The 27,259-nt window shown below is 39.6% G+C and overlaps 1 protein-coding gene across 2 annotated transcripts in view; it reads left to right on the top strand.

The window, feature by feature from the left end:
• Window positions 1–27,259, top strand: part of LOC126248010 (dynamin-binding protein-like) — a 222,855-nt gene that overhangs the window by 71,837 nt on the left and 123,759 nt on the right. For both annotated transcript variants that reach the window (XM_049948593.1, XM_049948592.1), the window contains exons 10-11: window positions 3,141–3,309; window positions 14,660–14,830. In XM_049948593.1, coding sequence (XP_049804550.1) covers window positions 3,141–3,309; window positions 14,660–14,830 — 340 coding nt within the window. The remainder of the gene's footprint in view (window positions 1–3,140; window positions 3,310–14,659; window positions 14,831–27,259) is intronic.

Consider the following 27,259-nt stretch of genomic DNA (forward strand, 5'->3'; position numbering starts at 1 on the left):
CATCGATCAAGACGCATCCAACACATGGCTAAGAAAAGGCAATATATACAGTGAGACAGAAGGATTCATGATTGCAATACAGGATCAAACAATAAACACCAGGTATTACAGCAAGCATATTATTAAAGATCCCAATACCACAACAGATAAATGCAGAATTTGTAAACAACAAATAGAAACAGTAGATCACATCACAAGCGGATGTACAATACTAGCAAATACAGAATACCCCAGAAGACATGACAATGTCGCAAAAATAATACATCAACAGCTTGCCTTACAACATTAACTTTTAAAACAACAAGTTCCTACATACAAGTATGCACCACAATATGTACTGGAGAATGATGAATACAAATTATACTGGAACAGAACCATTATAACAGATAAAACAACGCCACATAACAAACCTGACATCATACTCACCAATAAAAAGAAGAAATTAACACAACTAATCGAAATATCCATACCCAATACAACAAATATACAAAAGAAAACAGGAGAAAAAATTGAAAAATACATCCAACTGGCTGAGGAAGTCAAGGACATGTGGCATCAGGATAAAGTTGACATTATACCAATTATACTATCAACTACAGAAGTCATACCACACAATATCCACCAGTACTTCAATGCAATACAGCTACATCCAAACATATATATACAACTACAGAAATCCATAATTATTGATACATGTTCAATTACCCGAAAGTTCCTAAATGCAATATAACACATACCGTACAGTTAATAGGAAGTGACGCTTGATCAAGGTCCGCGTCACTTTCCATTCTTAACCAGACTTAACGTCTGAGAAAGTAAAGAAATAATAATAATAATAACAGGCATGAGGCACAGGGATAGAATGACTCATTATTATTGAAAGTAGTGCAAGAATGATGACAAAGTAAAACACTTTGAAGAAAGAGAGAAAATCTTGAAACTGACTGCTTAGCTTTTGTTGTTTTAGCAGTCTTAGCAAAGAAACAGGAAATGCATCGAAAAAGACAAAACTGTATCGAAGCAGTAGGGGGGGGGGGGGGGGGGAACTGAAATACAAATTTAGTATGAAAAAACTGTATAGATGACTAGTATTAAAGATGCCCCCAAATAGGTGGAATCAAAATATGGAAAAATAAAGCAAGTTTCAGAATTCAAATACTTGAGAGAAATAATCCAGGCAATGCTCTGGACAAAGCAACCAACATAAAGAGAGCCACAAACAATCATAATGTTATTCCACTTAACAAAGAATGTATACAAAAAATTCTTATCTATTAATACAAGACTGAGGCATTCCCATGTGGTGATTAAAACCAGGTATCTGTACACCCCAGGATGCCTCACCATAAAGAGAGCCAAACAGTTAAATAATGTAGAGAAGAAATAAAGATAGAAAGAAAGAAGAATAGTTAGAAAATTTTTGGATTCCAAAGTCTGTTGCTTTCCAGTGTTGTGCCTGATCGTGACAGAATATTATGTGGAACACTATAGTGGAAACCTTTTCAGTACTACCAGTACTTACCAATTCTCTGAAGCTGCAACATTTTTTGTATTTGAAAATGGTATTGCATATTTGTCTTGCAACAGAAATGGAAACTAGTGATTTTCAAAACTTTCCGAATGACTTGCATAAAAGCCTTTACTGTATAACCTATGATTCACAGTAGATGAATTTTGGCAGAAGTAGACAGCATATATTTTAAGAGTTTTTTTTAAAATCATGATGCTCATTTAGTGGGCCCAAATCACATGCACATATTTGAATTACAGGTGTGATGTTTGAATTTGTCACTACACTGATTGCTACAAAGCTCCAGCTAAGTATATTGTAAGACGAAACAGCATTCAGATTATTTTTGAAATATTGCAAGAGAATTTAGAAGCAAGCACTGATGGACATTACTTGTGGGGTTACAAAACTTGAACAAGTGCAGCTTACTAGCCTTTAGCCTGCATGTTGAAATCAGGGGTTACAAAAGTACTGCTGACTATTTGCTTGACAAGATCTGCCATTGTTGAATTGGTATCAGAACAATAATGACAGATGAAGTTTACTTATGTATTACTGAATAGTTGTTTGGGAAACAGTGCCAGTCTGACTGGGCATGTCTTCTCTAGTTTCCTAAACATTCTACAAATGAGAATGAACCACTAATTTGTGGTGCCATTCCATAAGAAAATGAGATTATGAATTCGCTGCTGGGAGTTACAACCGTTCAGAATGTACACATTCATGCTATCTATGTAAGGTTCACATGATCATACCTCATTCTAACTGGTTAGACACATCAGAAGCACGGTGCTTTTCACGTTACCTGTTGTTGTCAGAACCACACATGGAGGTTATTGAATATGATTAGTCATATATAAACCAGAAAGCATTATAAACTGTCTGTTACAGAAATATGGACTAATTATTTGCAGGATTATAGGTTGTGAAACTTGACAATATTCTATTGTTTGTGTCATTTATTATGAATTCGCTGCTGGGAGTTACAACCGTTCAGAATGTACAAATTCATGCTATCTATGTAAGGTTCACATGATCATACCTCATTCTAACTGGTTAGACACATCAGAAGCACGGTGCTTTTCACGTTACCTGTTGTTGTCAGAACCACACATGGAGGTTATTGAATATGATTAGTCATATATAAACCAGAAAGCATTATAAACTGTCTGTTACAGAAATATGGACTAATTATTTGCAGGATTATAGGTTGTGAAACTTGACAATATTCTATTGTTTGTGTCATTTAGTATTTTAGTGTTTGTAATTGTTACTGTTCTCTGTAGACTTGTATTTTTTATGTTAGGGGACATTAAAATTGACTATTGATAAATGAATAGTTTCTACTTTCCCTTTATTTAGCAGATGTCTCGTGTCTTTTGTTTATAAATGACCATTTCACTGCACTTATATAGTATTATTTGTTGTAAGGTCACTTAACAAACTGATACTACAAAAAGTAAAGTTAAAGATCTAAGAATTTTAATTGAAAATGCACAGTTCTACTGTAGTGTGAAAGTGAAAAAATTTAAACAGTCTGATTGCATGCCATGAACACTAACTATCTAATACAGCTTTAGGCCCTACCTTGCATGTTCAGTCGTCAATGAAATTTAATTTTGAATTCTAGGAAGAAGAAACAGGAACAGAGACAAAATGTAATATCAGAACTTGTCTTCACAGAGAAAGAATTTGTCCGTGACCTGAAAATTACCTATGAAACTTTCAATCTGCACAACCCAGAATTTCTTGAGAACAGGGGCATTAATGTTGAAATTGTTTTTGGGAACATACTGGATGTAAGTAACTTCTCGGTTCTGTGTAACATAAAACCTACACTTTTATAAGATGAATTTTGAATATTGCCAGCCATCTATTACTTAACCGTGTGTGGCTATATTTTATTTTGTTGTGCTCACAGTGTATTGTGTTAGCTTTATATCATATATAACTCTAGGAAAGGCCAAAAATTAATTAAAAAATGAAAAAGAATTGAAAGTTTCCCAAACTACTTTTGTATTGAGCAAACCGTGGATAATTGTTTCTTTTGCATTCAATGGATAGTCAAAAAACTGTGTTGAACAAATCAGCAAAATTGAGTACTCCTGTTACCTGTAGGTAATGAATGGAATTGCTTTTGGTAAGATAAATAGTGTTAATCCTTCTAGGTATATGCCACTGCTGATGATGGGGTTAATTCTTACAACAGTTGGTCAAGTTGACATCGAGTCTAAAATTGAGAAACGTAGAAAATCATCAGATTCTAAAACTGCATTAAAGCTACATAGATGGGGGGGGGGGGGGCGAAGTATGTATATTTGTATGTAGGTATTTGTAGCAATGAGAGAGGATATGAAATGATTGTGGGGAAAATACCAAGCCAAAACGGTAGGGGAACCTAACATGAGTAGGAGCTGATGAATTGAGAATGTCAGATGCAGGCAGCTGTATTGGAGTGGAAGAGTAACTTGAAGCTCTGTATCTAATCTGTCATTGAATTTAATGCAGTTAAAATGTGCGTAACTTTTTATCCTGTTGGGGGAACTCCATTAACAGAATGAGTAAAATTGCTACTCTTATTTTTCCACCTTCATTATGGTTGACCAGATAACTTCATGCACGTAAAAGCCAGTTGTAACAAGACTGGGATAGCACTGAGACAGGTAGCACTTAATGAAGGCATGGTAAATACTAAAAGTGCACCAAAAGTAATATTGTGGCTTGTAAAGGTGTTTAGAACACTATGTGCAGTTACGTAAAAGAGAAAAAGTTGTAGGCAACTGAGAGAAAATAATGGTGAGAGTCAACTTTGATCTAATTATATTGCTTTGGTAATGCTCTTCTGGAGTTGTGTTTTTCATTTTGTAAGCTATTTTCAAATCATGTGCTGAAACCACCATTTCACCCACCAGTCCAGTAATATGTACAAGGCGTATTTTTTAAGTACCATTTTGAAATTAAAAAAAGATGTGCTAAGATATCTCAATAATTTTATTTTTACATGAAAGCCTGTACCTTAATTACGCACTGACGCCATTATAGTCTGATTCTTCCTTGTTTACGTTGTGTACTGAGTGTTTAAGATGCCTCTGATAATCGTGAGTCCCGCCGACTGTGAAGTACAGACTGTTATAAGATTTCATAGTGCTAAAGGACTAAAAGTAATCGATATTCATCATGAGATCTGTGCAGTTTACGAAGAAAACATTATGAGTGATGGAATGGTAAGAAAGTGGGTGAGATCATTTAAAAGATGGCCACACAAATGTGCTTGATGAACAAAGGAGTGGGCACCTTCGGTCGTTAATGAAGGTTTGGTGCAGAAAGTGGACAATAAGGTGAGAGAAAACAGATGCTTTAAGATTTACTCCTTGTGGGATGACTTTCCTAATGTTTCTCGTAGTGTTTTGTATGGGGTTGTGACGGAGCACTTGAATTACCAAAAATTGTGCGCAAGTTCGGTACTGAAAATGTTGATGGATGTGCACAAATCCACACGTTTAGACAGTGCATCAACTTTCCTTGAGCGGTACCACAATGACTGTGACGATTTCTTAAGCCAAATTGTTATGGGCAATGGCCGGCCGCGGTGGTCTCGCGGTTCTAGGCGCGCAGTCCAGAACCGTGCAACTGCTACGGTCGCAGGTTCGAATCCTGCCTCGGGCATGGATGTGTGTGATGTCCTTAGGTTAGTTAGGTTTAAGTATTTCTAAGTTCTAGGGGACTGATGACCACAGCAGTTGAGTCCCATAGTGCTCAGAGCCATTTGAACCATTTGTTATGGGCAATGAAACATGGGTGGCCTACATCACACCAGAATCAAAGCAACAGTCCATGGAAGTTGAGCAAGGGCATCGTTTTGCTGCAAGACCATGCCCGTCCGCATGTGGCGAATCAGACCAAAGATCTCCACATCTCTTCGATCGGAAACTCTAGATCATCCTCCATACAGCCATACAGCCCTGATCTTGCGCCCAGTGACTACAATCTCTTCCTGCCCTTTAAGAAACACCTGGGCGGTCAGCGTCTTCAAGACGACGACGAAGTCAAAACAGTGGTGATGCAGTGGTTAGCAAGTCAGGCGGCAGACTTCTACGAAGAGGGTATTCAAAACCAGGTACAACGTTATGACAAGTGCCTCAATATTGATGGAAATTATGTAGAAAACTAGATTAAGATAGAGGCTTTCATGTAAAAATAAAATTGTTGAGATATCTTAGCACATCTTTTTTTAATTTCAAAATGGTACTTACTTAAAAAACACGCCTTGTAAGACACTTGATGGCGTAATAGCTGTTGGGGTTACTAAAAGGAGCTTAGATCACTTGATGCACAAAATGTTGCATGGTATGTCAGTCATGATGAACAGAAGTGAAGAGTTCCAGTGCCAAAGATACTTTTCTCATTTTATTTAGAATAATGAATTTGATTGTGTGTGAAAATGTAATGAAAGATGGAGATAGTAAATGTTTTCCCTATGGTGTAAATGTTTTGTGTTATCAATTTTATTCTGTTTTGTTGAGTCATAATAAGCCTAATTATCCAAAATAATTTCATTCAAGATGTGTTACTGTTGTTGTTGGAGATTTTATCTCTTGTTGTTCACGAGAGCATGTGGGTCAACAAGATTTTTAATAACCCACCTCAACATTTTTTCCCATGAACAGGTAAACAATAAATACTGCCATAATTTAATTGGAAGGGGAGGTCATGTCCCATGGCCAGCACCATTGCTGGATTTCACCCTGTGTATTTTATCTTGTGCAATTATACGAAGTCAGTGGTGTCTGCCGTATAAGCTTGCTGATAGTGTTGTAGATGTCTGTCTCTTTGTAAAACAGACAGCCGGGATATTTGAGAGAGTATGGCAAACTTTCATGTCCATTGTAATACTTGCATTAAGAATAACTACCATCACTTTGAACAGCTAATATAGGCTTAAGTTTTTGTACAAAAAAGGGGGCAGAGAGAGAGAGAGAGAGAGAGAGAGAGAGAGAGAGAGAGAGAGAGAGAGAGTTTTTTTTATACAATGTTCTTTTAAAGCCAAGTTGAAAAACCACCATGCAAAACTTCAGTGCCCTTTAGCTGACTTTATTAGACAATGAAGAAAATGCAGAAAGTGACCAAAAATGTGGACATACTGAAAACCCAACGCATTACCCTACATAATGTGATATAGGAAAACTGTTGACATTCTCATCTTGGAATGTATAAATGGATAAGTACATATCCTGTTTGGTTTTCAGGGAAAATTTATACCATTCTTCCTGCAAAATAGTGTCAAGTGGAGGCAGATAGTGATCATGCACCCTTCTCTCCAAAGTAAGCCACAAAGCCTCAATAATACTGAGATCTGGTGACTGTGGTGGCCAGGGGAGATGCAAAAATGTATCCCCGTGCTGACATGCTCATAAAACCAGTCCCGGAACATACTAGCTTTGTGCACTGGGGCCCTGTCTTCTTGGAACACACCACTACCACCATTCGGAACAAACATTGTATCATAGGTGGACTTTGTCAGCCAAAAGGTCACATAATCAATGGTAGTAATGTGACCTTGCAGAGTAACCATGGAATACTCGATATGGCTGCTCGTATCATCACTAAACCTGTGCCGTGTTCCCCCCTTGGGATGTGAACTCACCCAGAGCTTGGAAACTGTATGGAACAAGGCTCATCTGACCAAATGACATTCTTCTTTTGCTCTGTAATCCAGGTTTTATGGCTTTGGCACCACATTTTTGTGTTATTGGCTTGCCTTGCAGTTCCTTGCTTGAGGAACTCACTTCATGTTGTTTTGGTACTGACAGGATTTGCAAGAGTGACATCAGTTCTACTGTGACTTTTGCAGCTGTTGTCCTCCTATTTTTCATCACAGTTCTCTTCTGTGATTGTCTGTCTGTGACTCTGCACACACTTTTACCTACGTTGTGACTTAACAAATGATATTTTTCTGCTTCCTCTGTATGTGATATAAATCTTCAGCATTTTACCTCTTGGAACACCAAACACTTCAACTTCTTTGGCTACAGGAGCACCCACCATATGGGGACCAACCGTTTGCCCATGTTCTAATTCACTTAGTTCCGATGTCATACACTCACAGCTACATGGAACACAGTTCTGACCATGACTGAAACTTGCAATGTATTGAGGGCACTGCACAGGTTCCCTTTGTGGTCAAATATAATAGCACAACCTGCAGGCTTGACTAACATTTGCCTTTATGTTCAAGCATGCATTTTCGCAGTGTTCACGTATTTTTGTCCCACCCATGTATTCTGTCCAGGTATTGCGAAATAAAGATGGCACCACAACATGCAAGATGTTCATTTTAACTGAATACATTGAGGTATCTCAAAAACTACACATTGGATAAAAAAAAAAGTTATACAGTGAAACGCCGCTTTTACACTTTTCAAGGGACTTCAAAATAATGGTGTAAAAGGGGGGGGGGGGGGGGAATGTAAAATGTGGGAAATAACGTGTTAAGCTGTAAAAGTTACATATAGGATACCCCCTTTCATTTTCGCAATTTATGTATGATGTATGAATATAACAGGCATCAAAAGGCTTCTCAGGGACTTGTTTATTTTCTGATAAAGGTCTATTATCTAATAAAAACCACTGATGTAACTGGAACTGATAATTATCTGGGAAGTCGGAACGTTTGACTCAATTTCATACATCATAATTGATGTTTTTGAAAGCCTGCACTGTCATTCATTATTTAAATAATTAAATACTACACTAGTTATGTACTTTTTCATGCTTAGCATAGTGCATTTTGAGAATTTTTTCTCATTGTCGAGTGCAAATATATGCATTAGTATTTTGCGTGTGAATGTGTGTTGTTCTGCGTCTCTTGCACTCTAGTCATCTTTTTGAAGTTATCAGGTACTGTGCCTCCTCAGTCATGTGTAAAACCACACACATGCAAACTATCACTCACATTGTTTGTTTGTGTAAAATCACAAAAAATACATATGTAAATACTGCACTTGACAACGAGAATAAATTCTCGAAACAAGTTTTGCACAGCTTGAAGGGGGAGGGGGGTGGGGGGAGTAAATGGCACCGTTTTTAAACTAAAAACATTTGAGCAATGCAACGTGAATGATGGTGTCGACTAGCACTACAGATGGCCTAACGCTGAAACATGCTAAATCTGGTTCAATAAAGGTGTCACAATGATCACAGCAATTACGAAACTGCATTTGTGCAGTAGAGAGAGTTGGCAAATGGTTGTGATTGGTCATGGTAACTTTATTCGAATGAGCCTAGTTACTCCCATCAGCCACCATGCCAATTAGAGCTTGGCAGAAGCGGGAATACGGCACGAACTGTTCCAACTTTTACACTTTACCGGTTTAGATCCTCTGAGTAGAGTGCCCTGGTATCAAGAAACTTAACCACATACTATTTGTATAATATTTGTAAACACTACTGGATGGCCAACATCATTTCTGTGTCATTTTTTTCTCCACAAACATTTTTTTGTAATGCGTGAATCGCAGGAAAATATTAAATGTGTTGACGCAAAATCGGGTGCAAATTAACACTATGGACATAGGAAATTTGATGGAAATGATAAAAAAAAGTCGTAAACAGTGGGAAAACATAAAAGTGGGGTTATACTGTAATTCCAATTTGTTTGTCTCTGGGGGACAACCAACGATAGCATACTCAACCTCCCACCCCACCCTGTGCATGGGTGGCATGCGGGGGGCAGAGGGGAGGAACTTTGAAATCTTCAATGGTAACCCCCCTTTTTTTATTGCAGATTTTTTTCGCCACTGATTGGAGGAATAGAAATGGGTACTTAATCATAATTTACGACATGCTACTCAGTGGCCCAGGAATATCCAATGCCACATGGGATCCCACCTCCATGCTGCGAGGATAGGACAGGCTAATATTTCACAACTTCTAACTGGAAACTGCATTCGCAATGTTGTAGTCCTCCGACATATCGAACAGGGGACTACTTGACGTGCACTGTGGCCGTGTAGCAAACTGAGACATATCAAACAGGTAGTACACTGTGTTATGAGCTCATGTACCGTGCAGACATAGAACAGATAGAATCTCTAAACAATGCAATACTTGCACAGTGTTTATCTCCTTCACACCTTCATACCATTCTGAGAACAGATGTGCATGTGGGTGATGAATGTTGCAACCACAGAAGAAAAAAATGAAATGATACTGATTTATGGAGAATGTAGGAGAAATGTCAAGGCCTTGTATGCCGAGCATTCTCCAGAGAAAGATCACTCCCATTCGTTCTTTTACAAGGTTGTGAACGCCTTTATATCTGATGGCCACGTACAGACCGGCAAAAGAAATTGAGCAAATGTGTTACAGGAGAAGCTAATGAAATGCTGTACTAGCAGCAGTGCACTACAACCCATGGATAAGCACCTGGCAACCAAGCCACGAGTCCAGTATGTCCGTAGATAGTATTGTTACAATACCGCATTGTCATAAGCATCATTCATACCACGTGTCACTGCATCAAGAAGTTCATGGCACTGATTTCCATAACCGGATAGTGTTTTGTGTGTAGGCACATCAACAAATGCAAACGACCCACATGTTCTTTGCCAAGGTACTATTTTCTGATGAATCTACATTCACAAACCATGGCAGAGTTAACTGATATAACATGCAGTACTGGAATGTAGACAATCCCCACGGGTTACAGCAAGTTGACCATCAGTGTCCTTGGTCGGTTAACATATAGTGTGGCATCACTGGGGAACAAACTCATTGGTCTGTATTTTGTTGACGGCACATTAAATGTATGCAAATATTAAACATTTTTTGAACAGGAACTACTGGTACTAATGCAGGATGTCAACAATGTATGTGGTTTCAGAATGACGGTTGCCCAACACATTATGCAGTTGTGATTAAAGCAGTTTTCTTGTGGCGTATAATGTAACTTTTCTACTTGGGACCACATGTAACAAAATCACTGGTAAAGTTGAATGGATAACTCTGGGTATAAAAATTTCTAGTGCTAGGAAGAGGCAACTACATAATGAACTGAAATATAATGAAATATACTGAATATGTTAGACGTTATAAAGCTACCTTCAAAAAAGTTGGGAAAGCAGCCAAACAAATGGAAAACAATAAGTTCATTTCACAACATAAAGTAAAACAAAGGCAGTGTGATCTGTTGTCAAATGAGAGTTAGGTGTTAGAATTAATAGAAATGGAAATATCTAGGATTAAAGTAAATGATAGCTTTATTGTAAACCCAGCTCAAATATTGGAGTGTTTAAATGAATTCTTCATAAATGTGGCAAAGTCAGATGTTGATATAGTAGAGTATCAGAGTAAAGTTAACCCCTTTGAACTCCAACAAGGAGCTGAGTATCTCACAGATTTTAAAAAAATCACAATAAAGCATGTGGAAAATATTATATTATCATTAAAAAATAAAAACTCAGCTGGGTGGGACAGGATACTGACTAAAGTGCTTAAAGCAGTCTATCACATAATAGCACCTCCACTAATTAAAATAATTAATAATTTTTTTGAACAGGGATGCTTTCCTGATGTGCTGAAGTATGGTGAAGTCAGACCTCTGTTCAAGAAAGGGTCGAGGGAAGACATGGGAAACTATCATCCTATTTCTATTCTTCCAATCTTGTCGAAAGTGTTTGAAAAAGTAGCTGCAATTCTATTGTAAAAAATGATATTATTATAAATAATCAATTGGCATTCCAACCAGGAAAAACACCCTGGATGTAGTAAATAACTTTATTGAAAAGATATGCAAAGCACTGGACCAGAGGAGTATAGTTGCTGGTTTTTTCGACTCTGTAAACCATCCCTTGCTTATCTACAAATTAGATAAATATGGGATTAAGGGCAATACTCTCAAACGACTTACATTGTACCTGCAGAACAGGAAACAAAGGATAACTATCACTTCAAATGTGGTGAATTATTTTTCGAAGTGGAGTACTGTATCACAAGGTGTTCCTCAAGGCTCCATTTTGGGGCCAATCTTGTTCCTATTCTATGTAAATGACTTACCTACAAATATCAATTCCCCATCAGTTCTGTTTGCAGACGATACTTCTGTTTTAATTGAAGATGGTGATGCAGAAAAAATTCCAAGCTTCATTGTGAGCACACTGGATACCCTAGAAAACTGGATTCAGTTAAATGGGTTGAAACTGAACATTGCAAAAACCCATATGGTAAATTTCCAAACCAAACACTCAAAATGTGCAGAGCTTAAAATATGACATGATTATCAACTTATTGTGATGACTGGGTGTTGTGTGCTCTCCTTAGGTTAGTTAGGTTTAAGTAGTTCTAAGTTCTAGGGGACTGATGACCATAGATGTTAAGTCCCATAGTGCTCAGAGCCATTTGCACCATTTGATAATCAACTTATGGAAGAAGTTGACACTGTCAAATTCCTAGGACTAAATGTGGACAAGAACTTGAAATGGAACAAACATATTGACTCCTTATCTAATAAACTAAGCAGTTTTGCATTTGCAATGCAAATACTTGAAAATTCTACCGACATGAGAACACGAAAAAGAGCATCCAATAGTTATTTTCCATCTGTCATTAGGTATGGTATAATTTTCTGGGGAAGTTCAAGTAGAGTATGTCTTATAATGAAACTTCAGAAAAAACTTATCAGATACATGTGTACTGCACAGAAAACAGAATCTTGTTGCCCATTATTTCGACAACTGCAAATCCTAACTGTACCCTCCATATACATTTATGAAATTATTATATTCCTACACAGCAGGCAAAAATTATCTGAGGAAAATAATTTTAACCACATATACAAAACAAGAAATAAAAATAATTTTATGCTTCCCACACACAAATTGAAATTATATGAACGAGCACAACAGTATATGGGGATGACAATATATAACAAATTAATGGGCAAAAATATATTTAATGTTAAGCCAGAAATCCTAAAAATAAGGCTACGTCAGATACTGGGGGAGAAATGATACTTCTTGATAGAAGAATTTTTAGAAGATGACATAATTTGAACTAGGGTAATTTAGTATTAGATTTTTAGATACTACTATTATTATTATTGTTGTTATTATTGTCTCTGCCTTTTGTGTATATAACACAAAATTGTATTATTATTATTATTATTATTATTATTATTATTATGCTGTATGTAAACATCAGCTTTCTATGTTTACAGTAAATTTTACCAAACTTTTGACGTGTTCCCTGTTCCTGAATCAAATTATTTTGATTATGTATGTTATGAAACCAATAAACCACAATTCACAATTTAAAAAAAATTGAAACATAAGAGGTATTAGACCATTTTACACTTGTTGGTGAATCACCAGAACTGGCCCTATTAATTGGCCTGTGGGGTATTTAAAAGAAAAGGTGGACCAGCAAGTGCCAACAGGCCATTAAGACATGGTCGACTGCATCAGAAAGGCCTGTGCTGACATCCCCGCAGATATGCTTCTGTCCTGTGTATGGTCATTTGGAAAGCGAGTCACTAAGGGTATTGAAGTTGGTGGTACTACATTTGAACACTTACCCTAATTGGAAATGTAGAGTAGCGTTTACCTCGAGCCGTGCCCACAGTGGTACTGTTGTGACTGACAATTTGCAATTTTTCACAAACACTACTTTTATTCATGTAAGTTCACAAGGTCGATGACTGAACATACCAACAAAAGGTAATAATAATGAAAAAAATCTCCTGATTGAGTCAAACAAAAGCTCACTTCTAATTTTCCACAAAGGTTCGTGGTAAACCAACCCCCCCCCCCCCCCCCCACACACACACACACACACTAGTAAAGTCCAATTCCGAGACGAAGATGTAATCTTAAACGGTCGCAGTACATGAGGTCAACATCCGGTGTGAACTGAACTTCAGGCCTGGTTCTAGGCCCTAAATAGCTGTCTCCAGCGAATCAGGTTTTGGTGTAGTGATACTTCCTGTAGGCCGTGGCTCGGTCTCCCCCTGCAGGAAGTAGTGCTCTGAATTTCTGTTTCAATTATCTTTTTTTTACCATGGTGCTTTTGGGTACGCTTTAGGCATAGACAACCTCATCCTCTGTGGTGTTATGTGGGTTGCAGGCCCTCAGGGGCTACTTTGACTCCGGTATAACAAGTAGGTTAAGTCATCCATGTTCAATATGTCAGGAATACAACCTTGCGAATGGGATTTCCAATTAGAAGTTAAGAAATAATGGCCTGCCCTACCCTCACAGCGTGGAGGTGAGGGTCTCATGTGCCACTGGATATTCAAGGACCATAGAGTAGCATAATTTAAATTACAATTGTGTATCCATTTCTGTTCCTCTGATTACAGCGCAACCTGTGGTGAAGAAAATGCTTTAGACAAAACATATGTAGGTTTTGCAATAGAATCATAATCTGCAATAAAAAGTGGGAGTTCCCATTGAAGATTTCAAAGTTTCCTCCACCACTCATGCACGGGGTGGAGTGGGGGGGGGGGAGGGGGGGGGCGGCGCAACTATGATATCATTGGGTTTCCTCACTTTGAGACCTAAAAATTAGAATAACAACTTTTTTTGATCCAGTGTGTAGTTTTTGAAGTATTTCAATGCCTTCAGCTAAAATGAACACTCTGAAGACAAGAAAAGTTTCAGTGGTAATATACGCAAGGACACACTTTTCCTTGGGATTGAAAGCAGTCTTTTATACCAGTATTCATATTTGTATCCTACAACCAATTCTAATGGTCACATTTGCAAAGATCATAGCATTTATATTATAGTGTGCTTCTAATGTTTTAAGATGGTTATGGTGATGAACAGATGTGGGTTATAATGATTAAGGGCAACAGAGGAGAAGAGCCCCTTGTTCAATGGATTATTTTGTTTGACTTGTTGCCTTCTTATGTTTTTTAAATACAATATCATGTATGCTTTATTGAGTATTAAGCTGCTGCTTCAATCATTCCAGCATCTTTCTTGTTATTTATTCTTTTATTCTTTCTTTGTTTCTGTGTTTTCCCCCCCACCAGTTGTTAGCTGATAGAAATGATTTTGTGGCCTTGTTTATTTAATTACTCTAATATTTCCTAGCATACATTTGTTAACATTGTGGGATAAATAAGTGTGTTTTTATTCAACAACTGTGTAGGTAATGCATCTGGCTGAAGACTTGCTGGACAAACTTCAGCTGGCAATGAAGGGTAAAAATGATGATGAGCAGTGTGTTGGCCCATGCTTTTTAGAGCTCGCTGAAAGAATGAAGACAGTGTATGGTCAGTACTGCATGAACCATGATGAAGCCCTTCTGTTACTAGAAAAGGTGAGCAGTTTATGTTTGTTGTATTTAAAACAAAATTTTTTTACTGTTGTCATGGAAACTATCTCCTAGAAGAGCACTGTGGAAATATATCAGTTTGTCATATTAGTAGAATCTGAATGATCAGTTACTTTCTGTTAAGTCTTGTTAATGCAGAACTGATTAAAATATACCTTACCTCCAATAAAGATGATAATGGATAGAGTTGGGTTATGCCTGTACGTTGATGTTTTGTAAGTATTTTTGTTTCCATTTAGACAAATTCTGATATTTTTCCAGTTACATCTGGTACATGTACATCACAATTATGGATAAATACACTGAGAAATAATTTTATCACCAACAGATAGGACCCATTTCTTCTCATTATTAAGTTTCATCTACTGTTAAAGAAATATCACATACACATCCAGAGAGCTAGTTGTTTGCTGCAAACAGGACAAATGATTTAGAAATCATAGTGCATCCAGAACATTTTATCACCACGTGAATAGTAGAAGAAAGAGAGGAATTTTTTTTGCCTCCCTCACAAATAGTTTCAGATTGATAAGGCAGTACAGAAATTTGCATTGTCATGTGTAGTAGTAGAAGTCCCTTAGGAACATTCGGTTTGTAAAAGTGTGAATAGGACTTAACATTCTCATTATGTGAATTTAGTCTGATATTGATTTGTTTTATTGCCAGGTTTATAAAGCTGTGTGAGTGTTAATTCCCCACACTTAACACTTTAGTGACCAAGCCCGAGTGTATCACAGGCAACAGCATTGTGTTCAAAATACCACACTCGAGTATAGTGGTATGGAATAATCTTCTGGGCAGTTCACCACTGTTGAAAACAGTCTTTGCAAGTCAGAAAAAGGTTGTCTGAATTTTGTGTGGAGTGTCTCCAAGAACCTATGTCATAATTTGTTTAAGCAAATAGGGATAGTAACCACTCCATCACATCTGTTTTCAATCATGACATTCATGCTTCACAATCCTTCTCAATATGAAACAAATGAATCAAACCATCATTACAACACAAGAAGGGAACACGACACACTGTGACCTTAAAAAATTGTCTCTGGTTCAAAAAGGCATAAAATTCACATGTACAAAAATCTGCAACGGATTTCCAATTAATATTAAGTGTCTACAACATAATAATATACTATTTAAAGCTAAGCTAAAGGAATTCTTGCTTGAAAAAAGTTTCTATTCTCTAGATGAATACTTTAGCAGAGGTGGAAAAGATTATTTCCCATGTGTTTCTGTGTATTCAGGCATTACTGTATCTTGCTGCTATAATTACATTAATTTGTTTTCTCAGCCACAGCCTTCATCAGTAAAAGAGAGACACACCATTCACACACAAGCAAGCACACCTTACGCACACACAGCAGCCAACTCCAGCATCTCGAGCTGGCATGTAACATCATGTGGGATGCAAGCAGCAATCTGTAGGGGGCGGGGAAGGTGAAGGGATGGTGTACGAGTGGGCAGAGAGACAAACACTGTCTGGTGGAGTGTGCAGGTATTAGAATGCGAAAAGGTGCAGTGTCAGGAGGTTGTGGGGCAGGTAGGTGAGGGAAAAAGGAGCAAAACAGGATAGAAGGAGGGATAGATGTGCGGATGCATTGGCAGAGGGCTGGACATAAACAACAGGGTGGGAGGTGAAAATGAGGAGGAGATGATAGTACAGAGAGGGTGTAAACTGTTGGGTGGAGAGTGTGGGGACAGTATGTTACTGTAGGTTGAAGCCGGGATAATTACGGGAGCGGAGACTGTGTTGAGAGGATAGCTTCCACCTGCGCAGTTCAGAAAAGCTGATGGTGGAGGAGAGGATCCAGATGGCTCAGGTAGTGAACCAGCCATTGAAATCAAGTTTGTTGTGGTCAGCTGCATGTTGTGCCACAGGGTGGGCTTCTTTGCTCTTGGATTGAGTTTGGCAGTGACCCTTCATGCTGGTGGACAGCTGGTTGGTAGACATACCAATATAAAAAGCTGTGAAATGATTGCAGCAGATCTGGTAAATGACATATTTGGTTTCACAGGTGGCCCGGCCTCTGATGGAGCACAATAAACCTGTGACAGGACAGTAATAGGAAGTGCTGGGTGGGTGGATTGGGCATGTTTTGCACCTGGGTCTTCCACAAGGATATTGTCGCAGAAGAAGCTGAGTAGCACAATCACCATGGTGCCATGCCTGGACCCAAGGATCTTGTAGTGGAATGTATACCACTGCATACCACTGAAGAGTAACTTGGTCATCCCAGCCTCTGTCGTCTCATTTAAGAATGGATTCGATGAATTGTGGATAGTTAACTATTGCCGAGAACCGCAGATCCTTCCGAGATGCATGTGCGTAGCAAATGCTGAGCTGTTAATTGCCAGACAGCTGAGCGTAATAGAAACCTCCCATGCCGAGTCTGTGGGCGATATTGGCACTACCACTACGAGACGAGATCTTCTAGCTCGATTATCACCAGAGCTCACTAAGAAACAACAGAAGCAGCTACTTGCCTTCTTCAAGAGTTCTCTGATTGCTTCAACCCACAGGTGAAGAGCAAATTAGAGAAATTGACGGTGAAGCACCGGATTAGCACTGCAGACCATCAACCAATAAGCCAGAGAGCATACCTTGTGTTAGCAATGGAACGTCAAATAATTCGCGACTAGGTAGAGAAAATGATGAAGAATGACATCATTCAGCCTTCGCAGAGCCCACGGTCGTCACCTGTGGTTCTCGTCAGGAAGAAGAATGGCAGTTGGCGCTTTTGTGTTGATACAGGAAGCTTAATAAGATAACTAAAAAGGATGTTAACCCCCTTCCACAAATTGATAATACACTAGATTGTCTGAAGGGGGCTAAGTTTTTCTCAACCATGGACATGTACTAAGGATACTGGCAAATCGAAGTAGATGAGGCTGATCGTGAGAAAACTGCATTCATCACGCCTGAGGGCCTGTATGAGTTTAAGGTAATGCTGTTTGGTTTGTGTAATGCACCAGCAACTTTTGAACGGATGATGGATAATCTTCTAAGTCACCTAAAGTGGACGATGTGTCTTTGTTATTTAGATGACATTATAGTGTTCTCAGAGACATTTGATGAACATGTAAAAAGACTGAGGGCTGTTCTTAAGCATCTCCAACAAGGTGGACTGAAACTTAATCCAAGAAAGCACCTCTTTGGAGCAAAGGAAATCAAAATACTTGGACACCTCATGTCAAACGAAGGTGTGTGGCCAGACCCAGAAAATGTGAGATCTATAATGGAATTTCGTATTCCTAAAAGTATTAGAGATGTGAGGAGCTCCCTCAGATTATGTTCTTATTACCGTCGTTTAATCAAAGACTTTTGTATCAAAGCCAGGCCACTCCAAAGGTTGTTAAAAGCCGATGCTAATTTTATCTGGGGTGGTGCTCAACAAGATTCTTTCGACGTACTGCAAAAGGCTCAGACGACTGACCCTGTACTTGGTCTGTATGATGAGAGAGCACCTATAGAACTACACACAGATGCCAGTGGGTATGGGATCGGTGCTGCTCTGGTGGAAATTTCAGATGGAAAAGAGAAGGTTATAGCCTATGCTTCTAGGACACTTACAAAAGCCGAGAGAAACTACTCAACTACAGAAAGAGAATGTCTTGCTGTGATCTGGGCCATGTGCAAATTTCGACAGTATCTCTAAGGAAGGCTATTCAAAGTTGTTACAGACAATCATTCAATTTGTTGGTTGACAGGTCTTAAGGATCCAACAGGACAACTCACCAGGTGTGCACTACATCTTCATGAGTATGAAATTACCATAATGTACAAAAGTGGAAGAAAACACCAAGATGCCCCCTGTCTCTCAAGAAACCTTGTGCAAGACCATCAAGACTTTGATGAAGATAGTGACTGTCTCGCTGCACTCCAGGATCCCTCTGCTGAGCAGGAGGAGGACGCCAAGATATCTCAAATTATGCTTGCCTTAAATCGGTCAGAGGATGTGAAAGGACAATTTAAGGTAGTTAATGGATTACTGTGCAAGAAAAACTTTGATCCTTTTGGAAAGACGTGGCTACCCGTGATTCCTAAACACATGCGCTTAAATGTTCATCAGAAATTCCATGACACATCTGAGAATTTATTAAGATGTACGGTAGGATCCACAAGAGATTTTTCTGGCCAGGTTTATTTAGGACTGTCCGTCACTGTATGTCGCACTGTTGAGAGTGCCAGAGGAGAAAGGCAGTTCCTCAGAAATCACCTGGCCGACTCATACCAATTCCACCATCTGAAACGCCTTTCCAGCGTGTTGGGTTGACCTCCTCGGACGATTTCCAATGTCTGCTAGTGGTAATAGATGGATTATTGTTTGCACTGATTTTCTGACACGCTATGTCATTACAAAAACCATGAAAACAGCCAAAGCATTCGAGGTCATCAAATTCATCGTGGAGGACATTGTATTAAAACACCGTGCCCCAAGGTCATTAATTATGGATCAAGGGAAAGTTTTTCATTTGAATCTTGTGACAGAGGTAAACCGTCGATGCAGCATTACTCAATTACTCATCACATGAAGACTGCCTACCATCCACAAACTAACGGGCTTACTGAATGCCTCAATAAGACCTTGGCCGACATGCTATCAGTGTTCGTCAGTGTTGAGCAGAGCAACTGGGATGAGGTGCTACCCTTCGTGACGTTTGCCTACAGCACAGGCCAAACAAGACATCACGGGATTTACCCCATTTTTCCTGGTGCATTGATGTGAGGCGACTAAGACGATGGACACTGCTTTTCCATTACATCCTGATGACATGAACGATGACTACATCGGCCAGGTGTTAACCAGAGCTGAGGAAGCTCGGCATTTAGATCAACTCCACACGCTGCAGGCTCAAGAAAACGATGCCGTAGTGGCATGTTTTTTTTCTGTAAGTATTCTATGAGTGACACAGTCGAAGGCCTTAGAGAGGTTACAAAATATGCCAGCAGGCCATGTTTTCTTGTCAGGGCATTCCAGAACATTATTGATAAATGAAAATATAGCTTTGGTTGTGCAGATACTTTCCTCTGAATCCAAACTGGTTTTTACTAATTCTTGCAAAGTTGGCAGTGACAGTCCTGGCTCATATTAATTTTTTTAGGACTTCTTTAGAAATTGTAGTAGTAGTAGTAGTAGTAGTAGTAGTAGTAGTAGTAGTAGTAGTAGAAGAAGAAGGGGGGGGGAGGAGAGAAAGAGAGAGAGAGAGAGAGAGAGAGGGGAGGGGGGGGGAATAGTTTGTAACATTCGAGGCATCATTTTTGTTGTTGAGGATCTTTAAAATGGCATATTTCATCCTGTTGGGGAAGATACCGTGTTTGAGAGAGCCATTGAATATATGAGCTAGGACTTTACTGAACTGATTACTTCAAGCTTTTAGCAATTTGCTGGAAATATTGTCGGTACCAGTCAAATTTTTACTTCTTAAAGAAGTTATGTTTTTTCTTACTTCCTGTACTGTTATACCTATCTCCTCTAAAGAATTTGGGGAATTATCTTTCAGTGTTCTTATGACATGTTATAAGGAGGCATTATGTTGTGTTTTTTTCAGCAGCACTTACAGTGCTCATTAAAATGTTTTGCCACATTCTTGTTCTTGTACCTGTCTACCTCCATTGTTGCGAACAATGTTTTGGGTCATATTGGGGCAGTTGCACCTCTAATCACTTCCCATACAGTTTTGATTTTTTTACTAGATTTATTAATTTTGGAGCTTAGATATAAACTTTTTGACTTTTGAATAACTTCACTTAATATTTTGCAATGTTTTTGTAGTGAATTAATTGGTTGGGATTGTCTGAATTTTTTGATGCAATTTACAGTTCTCATTTCTTTTCACATGAAATCTTAATACCAGTGGTTATCCAGGGATTTTTGGTGAGTTTCTGGGCTTTGGTCTTACATATCCTTTTTGGGAAGCTACTTACAAACGTTAGTGTCACTTCATTACTGAAAAGATTGTACTTGGAACTGACATTATCTAAATTATACACAGATCTCTGGTCTAAGTCTTGGAGATGTGATGTAAAAATTTGGATAGTTTCATCATTAATTATCCTAGCTATTTTCCAGTGGGGCCACTTTCATTCTTGTGGCTATATGCATTGTTAATAGTGAGTCTTTGTTCATCATGGTCAGAGAGACCATTCAGGACTTGTCTGGTAGTTGTATCACCTATTATGGTCTGATTTATGAATATATTATCAATTAGTGTGCTTGTAAATGATGTTATTCTAGTAGAGAAACTAACTACAGAAGCAAGATTATATTTGGACATCAAATTTTCTAGGTCTTCTCTGTCTCTGGAACGTGTTAAGTTTGGTCTGAAATTCCCAAGCACTGCCACATGTCTTCTCTATTCGAATATGTATATTAGGAGAGCATTTAACTGCTTGAAAAAGAGACTAGAGTTCACTGAAGGTGCTGTGTATGCTGCTACTACTGATGTATGAGAATTATTTAAAGGCAATTCCGTCTCGCACACTTCCTGATGTCATTTTAAACAATAATTCTGCACATCAATTGCTCTACATATGACATTGTTTTTAACATAGATGGCAACACCACCTTTTTCTTTATGTTTTGTTCAGAATTATATTGCTAAGTAATAATTATTTATCACAAGTTTCTCTATACTAAAATTACTATCGTGCTAACTGAAGCACAGAACATGGGCATAGTCTACACTTTGTGGCTCATGGACATTGACTATAATTTCATTGATCTTACTGCAGATGTGTCTAATGTTTTGGTGATAAATTTCAAGTTTTTGTTATGCAGAAGCAGTTATACAGTTTGCCCTAAAAAATAAGTTTGAGTTGAAGGTATGGGCAAGGTATTATTCACCACCCATTTTTCCAAGTTGGTCTGTTTCCACACACTGAAAGATTGCGAAGAAGCAATTTTATCTTGATATTTTTTTCCATCAGCAAATTGTCCAGTGCAGTCTGTCTACACTCATTCCTCGAGTTTTGTTGTGTTATGGTGCACAAATATGATTGTCCTGAGCTCTCGTTGTTCCTTGTATTTGTAATGATGTCACAAAATACTGTATCCCCCACAGACAATGCCTGAATTTGTTTTTACATAATTATATCAAAAAGTTGTTAATGTGGCACTAATATGCCATTTTGAGTATGTTCCAACATTCTTTCAGAAATGATCATGATTCCCTTTCTGCACCATGCAACACGTTGCTTCCATAAATAACCCCCTGGTCTTCGTCCCTGCATGTCTTACATTGACAAAGTGATTTATGGAGCAACTTTGAATTACATTCTAACTTTAAACAGGTGTATTAGTAAATTTCATATACTCAAAACACATTATGCAGTTCTCCTTAGTATTTACATTCTATTTTCCTCCCTGATCTGAAGATGTCCATACAAGGATGGAACCAGTCTCGTTTTATTAAAATTTCATAAGATGATCAATGTTGAGAATAAAATAGTTTTTACATATTGTTTTAGATGATGAAACAAAAAAGACAATTAAGTGAGCTCACTACACATGTAATTTATGTCTTTGCACAACTACACTCCTGGAAATTGAAATAAGAACACCGTGAATTCATTGTCCCAGGAAGGGGAAACTTTATTGACACATTCCTGGGGTCAGATACATCACATGATCACACTGACAGAACCACAGGCACATAGACACAGGCAACAGAGCATGCACAATGTCGGCACTAGTACAGTGTATATCCACCTTTCGCAGCAATGCAGGCTGCTATTCTCCCATGGAGACGATTGTAGAGATGCTGGATGTAGTCCTGTGGAACGGCTTGCCATGCCATTTCCACCTGGCGCCTCAGTTGGACCAGCGTTCGTGCTGGACGTGCAGACCGCGTGAGACGACGCTTCATCCAGTCCCAAACATGCTCAATGGGGGACAGATCCGGAGATCTTGCTGGCCAGGGTAGTTGACTTACACCTTCTAGAGCACGTTGGGTGGCACGGGATACATGCGGACGTGCATTGTCCTGTTGGAACAGCAAGTTCCCTTGCCGGTCTAGGAATGGTAGACCGATGGGTTCGATGACGGTTTGGATGTACCGTGCACTATTCAGTGTCCCCTCGACGATCACCAGTGGTGTACGGCCAGTGTAGGAGATCGCTCCCCACACCATGATGCCGGGTGTTGGCCCTGTGTGCCTCGGTCGTGTGCAGTCCTGATTGTGGCGCTCACCTGCACGGCACCAAACACGCATACGACCATCATTGGCACCAAGGCAGAAGCGACTCTCATCGCTGAAGACGACACGTCTCCATTCGTCCCTCCATTCACGCCTGTCGCGACACCACTGGAGGCGGGCTGCACGATGTTGGGGTGTGAGCGGAAGACGGCCTAACGGTGTGCGGGACCGTTGCCCAGCTTCATGGAGACGGTTGCGAATGGTCCTCGCCGATACTCCAGGAGCAACAGTGTCCCTAATTTGCTGGGAAGTGGCGGTGCGGTCCCCTACGGCACTGCGTAGGATCCTATGGTCTTGGCGTGCATCGGTGCGTCGCTGCGGTCCGGTCCCAGGTCGACGGGCACGTGCACCTTCCGCCGACCACTGGCGACAACATCGATGTACTGTGGAGACCTCACGCCCCACGTGTTGAGCAATTCGGCGGTACGTCCACCCGGCCTCCCGCATGCCCACTATACACCCTCGCTCAAAGTCCGTCAACTGCACATACGGTTCACGTCCACGCTGTCGCGGCATGCTACCAGTGTTAAAGACTGCGATGGAGCTCCGTATGCCACGGCAAACTGGCTGACACTGACGGCGGCGGTGCACAAATGCTGCGCAGCTAGCGCCATTCGACGGCCAACACCGCGGTTCCTGGTGTGTCCGCTGTGCCGTGCGTGTGATTATTGCTTGTACAGCCCTCTCGCAGTGTCCGGAGCAAGTATGGTGGGTCTGACACACCGGTGTCAATGTGTTCTTTTTTCCATTTCCAGGAGTGTATTTATGTACAGTAATTCCTGATATTAGTCATAATATATAGACACAAAAATCCAGTGAGGGAGTTTAATTTATAATATGTTGATTTATGTCATTTTTGTAAGCTAGCATACAACTCCAAGACTTGAGTCATACCAGGCCTGAGGCGACTGAAAAAGTTTTGCAGGGTTCTTAACATTTAAAACCTTCCTTCACATCAATGTAGTGTGGACTGATGCATTGTGCATTGTGATGGATACAAGCATTGTCCATTTCTGGGTGGACACAAACGTTTTTTTGTTTTGATTGTACAGCTACCTGGACATAGAAAGCTATGTTTACTGTTTGTCTGCTCTGAACAGACTCGGTTAATGAGTTCAGCATAGTAAAAAAAAAAGTTTTTTTACTTTTGATTTGTTCATTCACTTCTGTTGAGTTGCAGCAGAACTGGAGTGTGTCTCTCAGAACTCTGCCTTCCCTCATTTCAGTTTTTATCATCAATTTTTACTAACTGAAGAAAATTGTGTTTGTTTATGTAATGTGTGTTCAGTTTGCATGAAAACTCAGATATGCATGTTCTTCTAGTTAGTAGTTGAAACTTTGGAAAAAAGCATTTCACAATTATTTTTCAGGTGCAGATGTTCAGATATAATGCAACACACAATAGTCACAGGCAGTTCAACAGTAGTAACAATCGTCCTCAAATTGATCAAATTACACTTCTTTTACTTGTCATATTCATAGGACCAATGTCTATTTTGAGATGTATGCAGACTGTTGTTAGTCTTCAATTTGTTTTCATCTATTCTTGAAGACATTATACCAGTGCAAAACTAGAGCAAATGGGAGATCTTACTTTTTTCAGGGCTTGGTATAACATTTCATATGTTTATGTGGCAATTATTCCAAATTACATGTAAGACATCAAGTAACACCGGTAAATAGTGCATTGCAATTTCACACTGAAATAGCCCATTATTTAAATAGCGATCTTCACTGTGAGAAAACTTTGAGATTACTCTAGTTTCACAGCATGCTTCACATCCCTCAGCACTTGTCCAAACCAATAAATTTGTCCACCAAATTCCTGGTGATCAAAATAAAATACATTGTCATTGCTTGTTTAACACATGGCGTGTCTCATTGTATGTTGTCCTCCCAAAGATTTTTGAGAAGACTTATGACAATATTGCTATTAACTTCTCATTTAATATTGCTCAGCCTTTCTTTGTTTGCAGGAAAGATGGTACATGCATGCAAAGATTCAGCTTATTGCCCTTCAGAAAAATCATGTCCCAAGGTTATTTATTTATGACAATACAGATAGAGGTGTCTCATACTGTGGGTGTGGGCAGCCTGTGGGACATGATTTTCAGCATCCACTGTGCATTGAATGTCTGAAAGTCAAAAGTCATTCTTTAAAGTATTCCTTTAAGATGAGGAAAAAGAAATAATTGGCAAGGGCAAGGTTTAGTGAATAGAAACTGATACACAGTTATGATTGTATGGGTCATTATCATGCAACAGACACAAAGATCCATTTGCCAATAGTGTGGGTCCACATGTCTGATTTTCAGGAGGTGATAAAATGTGTTAACGTAGATGACTGCATACAGTGGTTTGCATTTTGGTAGTTATTGTTTATGAATGATCGCTTCAGCATGAAAGAAGGTAATCAACAGTGTCTTGTATTTCTGGGTTTAGGTGACTCTTACTCTGCACTTCTATACGGAACCTCTTCCATTCTGTAATGTACCTCAGGCACCACAACTTGTTGCTCACAACGATTTTTACAAGGAAGATAGGGCCATTATCCACTGTGTGAGGAAAGGTTCTGCACATCCAGCATTCGAATGTCAGTTGCAGATCTGCACTAAATGTCATGGATGGAAGCTTTTGTGTCACTGATTCACTTTGTGCAACCCCCCCTCCCGCTGCACACACACATTGCAGTATGTAATATTTCTGTCTCATTTTCCCTGGTTTGAGGCACAATTTCATGTTCCTAGAGTGTTACATTTCAACCTTAACACTAACAGAGTTGCAGTACATCTTACTTCCAAAAATCAGAAACTGAAACTATATTGTACATCTAGATGACCATATGGCCTTACAAAGGATGACTGACTGACTGTGACTGACTGACTGACTGACTGACCTGGAACCTGTTATGCACTGAAGGGACAAATAAACTGGTATAGACATATGTATTCAAATACAGAGATACGTAAACAGGCAGAATACAGTGCTGCAGTCAGCAACGCCTATATAAGACAACAAGTGTCTTGCACAGTTTGTTCGATCGGTTACTGCTGCTACAATGGCAGGTTATCCAGATTTAAGTGAGTTTGAATGTGGTGTTGTAGTTGGCGCATAAGTGGTGGGACACAGCGTTTCTGAGGTAGCGATGAAGTGGGGATTTTCCTGATTGACCATTTCATGAGTGTACCGTGAATATCAGGAATCCGGTAAAACATCAAATCTCAGACATTGCTGCGGCCAGGAAAAGATCCTGCAAGAATGCAACCAATGATGACTGAAGAGAATTGTTTGACGTGGCAGAAGTGCAACCCTTCCACAAATTGCTGAACATTTCAATGCTGGCCCATCAACAAGTGTCAGTGTGCGAACCATTCAATGAAACCTCATTGATATTGGCTTTCGGAGCCGAAGGCCCATTTGTGTAACCTTGATGACTGTAAGACACAAAGCTTTACGCCTCGCCCAGACCTGTCAACACCGACATTGGACTGTTGTTGACTGGAAACATGTTGCCTGATCGGACGCATCTTGTTTCAGATTGTATTAAGCGGATGGACATGTACAGGTATGGAGACAACCTAATTATCCATGAACCCTGCATGTCAGAAGGGTACTGTTCAAGCTGGTGGAGGCTCTGTAATGGTGTGGGACACCGCTGCTGTCACATTGTTGTCCTTGAGGGACGTCGGTCAGTGTGCGATTGGCTGACCTCCTTTCACAGCTTTCTCTTCTCTGTCGTTTGTGACTGGCATGCCAGCACTGACTTTGTGCCATAACATTCCTCCCCCCCCCCCCTCCTCCCCCAAAGTGATGGACTGTCGTCGTGTATGAGCACAACAACAGGGGAGGAAGGCAGGAGTGTGGATGCTCTGATAGACCGGAAGCCGTGGCTGCAGGGGACGTCAGACTTCCAGTCATACGCCGCCATGTGGACTTCACTCTGGTGTAAACATCCAGCAGAAAATGCCCAGAAGGGTATGCATTCACATCCTGAGGCACATACCGAGATGTAGAAGCCATGGCCGCTGTGGTGTGGCTGGGTCCAGCTCCATCGGTAGGATGAGAGGATACAGAGGAAGCGAAGACTCCGTCTCCATGTTATCATCCCATGGCATCATGATGACACCCTCTGGTGGCTGCTTTGGCCACGCTGTCCTCAGGATCCGTGAATCTGGGGGAAGAGATAGAGAAGGATCACTGTGCACATGACAGTGACAA

Source organism: Schistocerca nitens, chromosome 3, assembly GCF_023898315.1.
Source record: "Schistocerca nitens isolate TAMUIC-IGC-003100 chromosome 3, iqSchNite1.1, whole genome shotgun sequence".
NCBI lineage: Eukaryota > Metazoa > Arthropoda > Insecta > Orthoptera > Acrididae > Schistocerca > Schistocerca nitens.